Source organism: Girardinichthys multiradiatus, chromosome 5, assembly GCF_021462225.1.
Source record: "Girardinichthys multiradiatus isolate DD_20200921_A chromosome 5, DD_fGirMul_XY1, whole genome shotgun sequence".
In the NCBI taxonomy this organism is placed as follows: domain Eukaryota; kingdom Metazoa; phylum Chordata; class Actinopteri; order Cyprinodontiformes; family Goodeidae; genus Girardinichthys; species Girardinichthys multiradiatus.
In genome coordinates this window covers 19685540-19697224 of record NC_061798.1, presented here as the reverse complement: position 1 = coordinate 19697224, position 11685 = coordinate 19685540, and the positions used below count along the sequence as shown (strand labels likewise).

Below are 11685 nucleotides of genomic sequence, written 5' to 3'. Positions count from 1 at the left end.
TAAAAGTTAATATTCCAGACTTCAGCTTCACAGCTGCACAAACCAAACAGGAAGCCCCCTAACATTTCAGTGCCTTTATCTGCATTTTCCTGCTGCTTTGCTCAGCTGCAGGCATGAATAAGTCACAGCAAGACGTTTATGTAGAAAACATTTTAATTATAATACAATGAGACTATACACAATACCTTCAAGTGTTTGCTAAAATGTAGCCAGCACCAGGTACTCGTGTACACGCACTCATACGAACAAAACAAAAACAAAAGGAATTTAATAACATCTTCTGTATGCAAATTACACATCCTCTATAAAGGAACATATTTCACAGGTCTCTGGCACAGAACTCTCCCTCCTCTGCTCAGCACGTCAGTCCCCGACGGTTTCTCCATCGTCCTCTGTACTAAATCCCGAGCCAGGCATCCTCTTGGTGGATGTTGCTCTGGAGGGTTCTAGCTCCATGTGTGGAGATGCGAATTAAAAGGAAAAGAGATGAAGGCTAAAAAGTGCAGAAACTGGAAAGCTGACCTAAAGCCTAAAGGGTAGTTAAAGCTATCCACGTTGCATTACATGACAAATTCTAATTAATCATGGAAGGAATAAAAGTGACTTTGTTTGGCAGGAATAATATTTATAATGGAAGTCATTGTGTGGATTTTAAAAGCAGCAGCAGATTTGACTCGATTTTGAAGTCTGACCATGGTGTCCTTTTTGTCCGATCCTGCAGAAATTTCCATACCTACCTACAGGTTTTGCAGAAACGCGCCACACCGAACCTAATTTCTGTCCAACAGCAACACGAATGTAGGCATGGGCCAGTCAAGATATTGTCACATCAGGAAAAACATTAAGAAAAAAATAGAGAGGTTCTAACACAAAAATATCAAACACGATCTAACTGCTTTAATTTAACTACAACCAGAGTTGTCTATCTCATGAGAAAAACAGTGTAGCCTTGTTTTCAATCATCTGACTAGCAGTGTGCAGTAACAGGTGGTAACGTTATGCCACTCTAGCTGCAGGAAACTCCAGTCACTCCAGCATTTCTTCAGGCATTTCATTTAAAGGGACTTTCAATTGGAGATCCACCAATAGATAAATCGTCCAGATTTCAGTATCGGCTAATTTCCCCTTGATCGCCACCTCATTAAAAGGACTTGTATCAATCAATCAATCAAAAAGGACTTGTATCAATCAATCAATCAAAAAGGACTTGTATCAATCAATCAATCAATCAATCAGTCAGAGACTTGAAATATCCTTCATGTTCTTTTGGATTCAAAAGTACTACTTCTGTCAACAGTCCTTTATAGTCCTAAGAAAAACAATGGATTGGTTGAAATTGAATCGGCATGTCATAAATGAAGGAAACTGTATTGGTCCGAAGAAGCCATTTCTATTTTGTGACGGAAGATTTTCCAGTTTTGAAACCATAACTTTTTAAAACGTCAATACCAGTCAATGGCCCATGCCTACACATACATAGACCGTCTTTAAGTACTACAATCTCTGCTTTGTAAGGAAAATTGTTTTTTTTTTTCACAAGGCACATCATTACAGGAACTCCCGTCCACACCGCCCCACCTTTTAAAACTCAACCATAATGTCGACATGTCCAGTCAGCTGCTCAGTAACCACTCGTCCTGAGTGTGTGTGCTATGTTTCAATGACAGAACTAAAACGTTATAATCTCATATCTGGCTCTCTACTCGCTCCATCCACGTCTCTTTTCATACAGGAGGTTCTGTGCGAGAGAATCGTCCGATGCCTTTAATAATAGTGTACTCAGTTGTTCATTTTGACCAACAAGGACACCTTTTTTTCATTTGTTTGTTTTGTTTTGCTACAAACAGTCATGTACAAATGCTCTGACATGAATGTAAACTCTTTATGACCAAAAGAAAAGACATTTTACCTGGGGTTATTTTTTTTTTTTTTTTGCCCTCCTGCGGTGTGCGGAGAGAGTGCAGATAGGAGGTAAAAAATAAACAAACAAAAGTGTTGGTCACCATAAATGCACCACAGAGTAAAAGCAAAAATAAACCACCTGCTTGTCTTAAGCACCTGCCCACCCTCCCTTGTCTGAAAGCACAAGATGGTCATATTGCTGTGAGTTGAGAAGTCCCCCTGACTGATGGGTGACACTACTTTTTTTTCAGTTTGGGACGGTCCACCTGGGAGCTCGGAGGATAACACCTTAAGCTGCCATTGATTGGATTATTGTTTTATCGCTCCTCTCCCGGTTGGCTCCCGCAGAACAAACATTTAGTCAACATACAATAATTGTAAAAAAAAAAAAAAAAAAAGATGAACAAGCTTCAAGGCCAGACGTTTAGAGCCCCGCTGGTGTCCATTCGATGAAGGAGGTGGGGGGCGACTGGAAGCTGCCATGGGAGGTCACCAGTGTGTCTTTTTGTTTATTTTCATGACAGAGGCGGCTGGGGGAGGGGGGTGTCCTGGACAGCGTGCAGGGTGCGGCGGTGGCTCCGAGCAGACACCAAGAGGCGGCGGGGGGATTCTGAGGTCATCCCGAGGCCGCTCTGCTTGTGGAAGTGTTGAGAAGACAAGGAGGGGGAGTGTGACCTGAGTTGGGGAGGTAAGGAGGAGGAGGAGGAGGAGGAGGAGGAGGAAGGCTCACCAAGGCACAGAATGACAGCAGGAGTCACCCAAGAGAGAGGGAGCCAGTGTATGAGCTCCCCTGCCCCGACTCTCCCCTCAACAAGCCTGGCTTCCTGTCTGTCCATCTCTTATATAGATATATATTTATAGATATAGATATACTCACTCTTTTTTTGTCCTTTTTTTCAGCTTTAGAGAACATTTAGGAAAATATAATACAAAACTCAGTACAAGAAAAATAGACCACACTAGCTGGTTTCACTTTGAGTGACGAGTAGCTTCTTTTCTTTCCAGTTTTTTTTTTTTTTTTATATATATAATGTTTTGTGTTTTTTTGGTCAGACCCACCCGCTGTAGTGGACGGGCTGCTTTTCTGTTTTTTAAAGTGCCAAGCTCTACACTGCAAGAGGCCGGGGGCTGGGTGGGTGAGGGGGCTACTGATTGCTAACACCGTCAGAGAGCAACAGCAGCACCTCGTCCATCCAAAGCCACTACTGTGCATGAGTTACAGTCAAATACGGGGGGGGGGGACTTCACCCACAAAAACCGGGAGGGTTAAAAAGTAACAGTGAGCAGAGAAGAGAAGATTTCTTGTTTTAGAGAAACTGAAAGATGATCATTTGTTCCATTTTTTTCCACTTTGATGTGCCAGCTTTGACCTGCTAATCGAACTCTGTAAATGCAAGCGAAGCGACAGAGCTGCAGAGAATCTTTCTACCATTTAATGTTAGATGGTGCTGTGCTGACGGGTCAGGATCAGTTAGTGAATCCGATGCGAAGGACAGCTTACCATCTAAAGGCTTACAAGGAATAAAACACGACAAAAAAAATCTCCCAATAACAATAACTCGTGGTCCACCAGGATCACTTCAAAACTTAAGAGGAATCCTCTTATTGCTACATCAATTAGCTACTGAGAAGAAGAAAAAAAAAAACACACGAGATTTGAGTTTTTATAGTTGTAGGACAACTCCTTCCTTCTTTTTTTTCTCTCTGACTTAGTAGTCCATCCACACCATCTGGTAGTATAGTGTAGTGGTCAGTAGTGTGGCGTTAGTGGTTAGGCGACCCAACCAAATGGCGACGTGTAGATAAGGACAGTAACTGGATTATTTACACTGATTTACACTGTTTCTGCTCTGCTGCAGCTCTGACGTTTCTCCTGTCTTCTTTATAGAAAGATGAACTGACCATCAAAAGAGGTTCTGGGGAAAAAAACAAAAATAAAAGTTCAAATGCGTGTTGCACGCTTATGGCAACCTGGCTGTGCATTCAGGACATGATGAAGATATAAAAAATGAAAGGGTCAATGCTTCTCGACTGGCAGGTCAGGGTGTGATGAAAGATTTGGCGGTGCTCCTTTGCAGGCCTCTGCAGGGCCTCCGAAAAGTGTTCACACCCCTGGAACCTTTTCATTAGAAGCAGTATAAATGCTTTTTGTGAGGCACTGTAGCTACTTCAGAGAGGCATTTCTGAGCTTGGCTTGGCATCTGTACAACCTGAGGAGATACGTCTCACCAAGATGTTAAATCTAGGTAGGTACTCTCTCCAAATGTTATTACCAAACACAATTTACTCATTTGAAAGCAGATTTAAAGCCATTGTCCTTTCATTTGTAGGCAGAATGTTTCAAGACACCTACAGATCTTATGCAACAGTCATTTTTCTATTTATGATTAAATGGATGATGCCGTTAGATGAGAATGACTTTTGAGGTCCTAATGTTGCATGTATTGCTGCGCAAACAGAAGTGCTTTTCTTTTTAGTGCAAAGCCTTGTCCAAGTACTATTGCCTCTGGAAGATGACTGAAGTTTGCATGAAGCAATTACCAGGTCAAAGCTGTTCACCTTTACCCCCGCAGAATTATCAGATAGAAAAACCATAAACTCTGCACTATCTGAGCCTGCAGCAACTCTAGGTTAGAAGGGGCTGTGAGGACAGGGCGTATCGGAGGCAGGATACATTAGGGAGAGATCAATGATTAGGGGTGAGGAGTGCCAGGAAGGGCTCGGCTAGCATGTCGGCCTGCAGAGTCGTGGCCTGGGACAGGTGGAAGCTGTACCGCCGTTGTGGACTGGTCTGATGCAGGTAGCGGGCGCTGTTGGGGTATCAGAAAGGAAAGCAAAAAGGGTGGGGGGAACTGGTTGTTTGAGCAATGGAAGGTGCCTAACAGTGATGCGGCTGCAGTCTGTGGGAATGTGCGGCTGTGTAGCTGGTGTCGCTAGAGCTGCTCTGGACGCTGTAGTGGTCCTCCTCCTCCTCCTCTTCCTCGCCGTCGCTGATGCTGTCTACGCTGTCTGCCTCACCCGGGGTGAACTCCATGCCCTCGATGTCCACCTCTGTTCGCACAAACACAAGAAGATAATAAGAAAAAAGTGAATTTCCACCCGACTGTGGCATATAGTGTACCTGTGAGGGAAGCCAGCTGTGCCTGTGGACTTAACCTGGATTTGGGCTGCCTTTAATTCTGAGCAACAAGAAGATATTTGTGCTCCTGCAGGTAATCCCCATGCATGGATAAAAAACTGCATATGTTTACCTCATGCAGGATTGGTAAACACACTAAAATCACCTAAAGCTAAGCATTTCAGTGAACTCTTTGACATCAGGCTCGCTTTAAAATGTAGCGTACCAGTCAACCAGTAGCTTCCCATCCTGACATGAGGAGATTTGGAACCCCTCCATAAGAAACATTGCATATTCTCATCAAACAAACTACTCTAGAAACGTTCATACAAGTGATGTAACCAAAACACTGAAGCGTTTGAGCTTGGAGTGGTGTGAAGCTGACAACAATGACAACCTTCTTATCTCTGAACACCTGTTCATCAATACAACTGGCTCTTCTGGCTTCTCTTGAGATATGCCATTTTTTTTCACATATAAAACCAGAGTCTGACCTCAGATTGTCCGTTATTTCTGCAGCTGACACCACATGTGCTCCGGCACGCAGTGGACCACATAGCTTTTACCTAAAACACAGACACAAGCTTTCTCCTCCCCTTCATCAGTAGCTATGGAACGCTTGTTTATCTGTAATCTGAGGTGTTAACCTTTTAACCCCAGGGGGGACTAACCTGCCAACAAGGTTGGGGATAACTGTCTGATCATGCTGATCTCTGTAGAGTGCGCCTGGGTGTTGCCATAAGCAGGTACACGGCACATACGTTACACAACAAAAGTATTCATCCCCTTTGAACTTCTTCACATGTTGTCACGTTACAGCTGCAAACTTCAGTCTGATTTTTTGGGATTTTATGTAATTAACCGACACAAAGTAGTGCACGATTGTGAAGTGGACGAAAAATTATACATGGTTTTTAAAAATTACCACAAATAAACTCGCAAACTAACAGGAAAGCCATGTATGTAATATCCCAACAGCATGATTTGCCACCACGTCTCATAGTTGTAGTGATTGTGTATTCAAAGTGATGTGCTGTGTCACTTTTCTTCCACACAGAGTTTTGCGTTTACATGCACATTACCTGATTTGTCACAGACTGAAAATGGGACTATTCCTACACATTTTTCATTACAAAATTCTGGACTAACATTAGATCATATCACTACAATCATTGATTAGAAATTATTCACTTTACCTCGGACCGAATAGTACTAGATTCTTATTACCTGTCAAGTTCACCAATAATTAAAACACACTGTTGAATTTGGCCTCTGATTGTCAGACAGTGTTTTGGACTGCTTCTTCCCAGGTAACATCCCAATAAAATACATTACCGATAGCAGTTGTATTATCACAAAATGTGAACATGTTCAAGTGAAAATGAATACCTTTCCAGGGTACAGTAAATGCACATTATTATAGCACAGGTTAAATGAAGTGCCCCCTGGCTTGCAGTATCGGGGATAAACATACTTTGGTTTTTATTGCTTGAACTCTCTGATTTCCTCTGTGAAACGTTGCTGTACCTTGCTCTGAATCGGTGGAAATGGTGGAGCCCATGCTGTCGGTGCGGATGCGCTCCACGGATCCCGACACAGAGAGCTGCTCAAGGCGGCGTTTGAGGTAGCGGTGCTCTCTTTGAAGCTGCTCCTTCACGTTTAGAGCCTTCCTGTCCTGCTCCTCCAGCTTCTGCAGACAAAACATAAAAACAAACGCCAAGAGTGAGCAAAGAATTTCACTTGGCCAAACACCGCCCCATTCAGATTCTCTTCTATCTGAATACACAAAAATAAAACTGTGTAGTGGACATAAATCAAAGGAAGAGAAAAACCAAACAGAATATTGAAAAACAACATGAAGATGACGCAGGGTCCTGCTGCAGAAATACACATTTTGTTTTTGATGGCAACTCAAAATGATTGGCACCGCTGCTGAAGTAGAAATCTTTTAAAAGCAGGTTTTGTTTTCTATCTGCTTACAACCACACCTCTGTCAAAGTTATTGATGCTCCACACCAACAAATGTATTGGCTGAAGCCAATAAAGCAGCGATATTTCCAGGTTGAAAGGCAAAAATAAACATGAGCTCCACAGTCAAATTCTGACTCTGTGTGGGGTTATATTTTGCACCCATTTGCATCTGAAAGCTTTCAGTGGTAAATCAAAGCCACTCCGAGCCTTGAGGCCTCCAGTGATATGAGAAGGCACAACACAGTAACGAGAATCAGCATGCAGCGTCTCAGCAGACATGGTAAACAGGAAATGAAGGGTTAAAACTCTTGACGTTTGAATTTTCCACCCAACCACAGTGTTGCTGCCTGTAAACAACATGATCAGTACAGCATGACCTAAACTGTACGCGCAGGTCGTCTTCTGCAGCCAAACGGTCCGTGCATGAACAGCTTTCTTAAGCCTTTCTGTATTTCTGCTTCTTGTGCATACAGCATATCTGAAATTGTCGTGAACCACAGAGGAGCTACTTCTATACAAACCAAACATCATATTATCTTCTTATCTGCAGATCAGCAACCCAGTCCTCTGAACAGTCCACTTTTTTTGACTCATCTGTTAAGCTTATTTTTCTTCCGTTCAGTCTTGTATTTTTTGTAACTATCCTGATTGAAAGATTGCAAAACTGTTCAACACCTACAGAGGGCACAAAACAAACAGAGCAGGATTTTTGGGGGATTTTCTAAGGACAACTCAGGAATCAGATGTACAAATTACATGACATTTTATGGAGGTCAATAGTGCCTTGCGAACGTATTTATACTGTTTGAACACAATTTGCTACAACCACAAACCTCAGTGCTTTTTTGGGGGATTTTATGCAATAGACTAGAACAGACCAGTGCACAGATGTGAATTGAAATGAAAATGATACATGGCTTTTTAAAATTGTTTTACGAATCCATTTGAGAAAAGTGTGTATACAATATTTGTATAACACTATATGTGGTGGAAAACTAACACTGGAGAACATCCTGAACACGTCACGTGCATTAGGAAACATGGTGGTGGCAGCATCATGCTGCGGGAATGTTGTGCAACAGCAGGGACAGGGGAAGCTGGTCGGAGTTAAAACAAGATGGATGATAATAAACACAAGGCAATCCTTGAAAGAAAATCAACTGTTTTGTTGGGTTTAATTTAGGGGTATCAGAATACAAATGGAGTTAAATACCCACCGCGGGTTTTAGATTTTTATTTAAAGGATAAACAAACCTGTTATTCTGCTTCCATTCCACAATTATGCACTACTTCTTTGTTGGTCAACCATATACAAATCTAGGGCAAGGCCTTGCATTTAGCTGATAAAACAGATTTTTACTGATATATCTGACGGTCTGAAATGGCACATTTAGCAGTTTTGGTAAATAAAAAGAAAACTTATAATCGCAGATATTTATTTTTTGCTCTCTATAAGTACCTTAATGTGCATTTTGGCCCTTTTCAGCAGGCTCAGGGTGGTGTGTCTCGTGCTGTCTGGACCCAAAGGCACCAGCTTCTTCAACTGCTCCAAGTAGAGCCGTAGCTTGGCACGTCTGCAAGCAAGCACACAAGAACAAAATGAGTCAGCACCTGTCGAAAACCATGAGTGCACCCACACAAAGACACAGAAACACAAACCCACACAGACACACAGAGGTCGAGAGCACCGTCCTTAAACAGCCGTAGCAAACTTTGCTCCCCGTGTCCTCTGATAATCATGGCCTGATCTCGTGCTCAAAAACCTGAGCAATGATGGCTAACACTTTGAAGGTTTCACTTCATGTGCAACTCAGAGCTGGATCGTGACATGTTTTAAATGGCTGAGGTAGACTTGAGTCTCAGTGGTAACGCTGGTTTAAAGCTCACAAAGGCTACTTGAGCACAACAACAAGCAGATGTGGTCGAAATTGTGCCACGTTAGGAAATATTCCATATCTACAGCAGATCTGACCCAAGCTTTCATTTCTTATCCTGTAAGAGGGTAAGGCCTTGGTTAATTATTTTAATACAAAGCCACTACTTTTGGAACATACTTTATTCTGAACGGTCTGTTGCAAATGGCTTGTTGAATCTCTGGTGACATGCATTTAGGCATGACCTGGTTTCTAGTATTAACTTATCCCAGCGTAAAAAAAAATCTTGTTTAAAACCCAAACATTTCTACATCATGCTGTCTCTGAGGCTTTAAGTTATTTTAATGAGATGCCAGAAAAAAGTGTAAGGGGTCTTCTCCAGTTGTATGCTCTGTCCCTCCCCCACCTGTTGCAGATCAAGACAAATTCGGCCTTCGGAAATATTACAGCTCGCAAAAAGCACAGACGGACATGATGTGGAAACTGAAGAAGCGCAATCCATCACTCTTTTTAAGGAAAGAATTTGAAGCCTGAAGTTGGTAAGGTAGAAGAGGAATGTCTGTAAAGCAGCAGAGTGCAGGCTGGTTACCCAACCCTAGGGAGACTATAGCGATAGGTGATGCATCTACTGTACACTAGCAATCCTTAAATGCCTCATGAACAGGCAAAGCAGCAAAAACACAAAACCACCTACAGACAAAACACTCACCCCACCCACCTACTCTGAAGATCGGTTGAACATCTAGTAAGAGTCTGACAAAAGTGTTACAGAAAAAAATAAATCATTGTCACTGCTGGCTGATAGTATCGCCCAGGAACAGGTGATTCAGGATGCTAGACTGTCATCAACACCTACACAGCGTCTAAGGTTTTTATTTTCTGTTTCGGTCAACGTATTACAAAGGTATTCAGTTTTCCTGACAGTGGTTTTATCCATCTTCCAGCAACATCAAAATGTCAAACCTGCTTGGATAATAGCTATCAAAGATGCAGGGAGAATGTGTTAAATTCAAATGTTGCCCAAAATGGCAGCAATAAGATTTTCATCTGTTCCATTGACTTTAGTGCTGACGGGAATTCAAGACGCAGATTGTGACCCTATAAAACCTTGCATCCAGGTCAAAGCCCTGCAGGCCAATAACCCTGGACCCTCGGGTAAACAGTCCTCTGAATGCACCATTAGGATGTTTATTTAGGTGATAGCAAGGACAAGGCGGAGTTAATCTGTGAGTGCAAGAAGAGCTAATTTCTCTTGATACAGTATATGATTCACAACATTGACTGAACCTGCGTACCCCCTTTCTCTGTTCTGGGTACATTCAGATTCCTCCATTAGTCAAGCAGGTCCATGAACAGTTTCTTTGTTCTGAGCTCTCCACCCCCCTCCTTTTCTCTCCCTTTGGCTCCTTTGGCTAACTCCAGCTGAACGGTAAACAAATTCCCAACAATGCGAGATCTCCTCTGACCATCACACTAAACCTAATCCGAGCAGCAAAGCTCGCTGGGGCAAGTTGAAGCATGAAGCTTCAGCAAGTACACAAGTGTCGCCTGGGAAAAACGTCTTCTCCATGTTTTCCAGGAAGGGTGTCACCTGCATTTTTCACAGGACCAGTCTGTTATGAATGGAAGTTGATCAGAAACAGCCCACAGGCAGCAAGAGAGTCTAAACATAATTAACTTCCTGAATTTAAAGGACTTGTTAAATTCTAAGGGATATGGTTTGAGCGTTAATGTGTAGGAAATATGAACGAATGCCTGCTCTCTGCAGGTGTATGGAGGTGTTCCATGAAAGAGGCCGTGTGAAAGTGCTCCTGCTCTTTTAATCCCCCATGGGTCCTGGGGAAAAAAAAAAAAAAAAACTCAGAACCGAACCCCTTCAACTCCCGCTCCACCCTGCCAAAAGCAACACACCCTGATCCCACTGGAAAACAAGTGTCCTCTAAGGTCAGGGGCAGGGGGCCATCCCCAGCCTGCCTCCAGTCCAGCCACATGAAGCGCTTGGTCTGCAGCCAGGGGAAGCAGGCAGGAAGGAACGGGGGGTCTGCAGCAGAAGGGTGTTTTTTTTGGGAACAGGAGTGGGGTCTGAGTTGGTGGGTGACTTTTTCTGGGGTTGAAAAGAAGGGCTCTTTCAGTGGAGTGTGCTCAGCTGCACCAGGCATCATCCAAAGGGTAACTTGAGCCAATCATCATGCCCCCCCCCTCGTGATAAAATAACAAAAACAAGGCGTTTCCCCAAACAATCTGTCTGGCTATCCACCTCCCCCTGTAGAAAACTCATTTATTACTTCATACTTGGAAAAGCATTAAAACCCCCTGAACATTTTCACATTTTGTCACATCACAACAAACTTTAATTTATTTTATTAGGATTTTATGTGACCACATATGTAGTGCATAACTGTGAAGTGGAGGGAAAAATCATACTTTGGGTTTGAACAGTTTTCACAAATAAAAATCTGAAAAGTGTAGTGTGCATTTGTATTAATCTTCCCTGATCTTTTGCTGTAATTATAGCCGCAAGGCTTTGGGGTATGTCTCTACCGGCTTTACAAATCTACAGATGGGAATTTGTCAAGTAGTGACACCGGTTTAGAACTCAGGCTCGGGTTAGGCCATTCTAACACAATGGCCTATTTTCTATTTCCTAAAGATATGATTTTATATCTACAGCAGACATGTTTTAGGCCTGAAGGTTCTTTCTTTCTTTCTTTCTTTCTTTTTTTAGAGATTCACTGCACACCGTGCTGAAACATGTGAATTATTCAGGTAATACCTCTTTGGCAAGCAATCTCCTTCTTAAAGCAATTATGCTATTTTCTG

The 11685-nt window shown here is 42.6% G+C and overlaps 1 protein-coding gene across 1 annotated transcript in view; it reads right to left on the bottom strand.

Annotated features, from left to right (window-relative positions):
• Positions 1–135: 135 nt before the first annotated feature.
• mxd4 (MAX dimerization protein 4) overlaps positions 136–11685 on the bottom strand; it is a 32826-nt gene continuing 21276 nt past the window's right edge. Inside the window, exons 4-6 of the mRNA XM_047364603.1 lie at positions 8451–8565; positions 6548–6710; positions 136–4953 (exon numbers count right to left, since the gene is read on the bottom strand). Coding sequence (XP_047220559.1) covers positions 4781–4953; positions 6548–6710; positions 8451–8565 — 451 coding nt within the window. The 3' untranslated portion in view covers positions 136–4780. The remainder of the gene's footprint in view (positions 4954–6547; positions 6711–8450; positions 8566–11685) is intronic.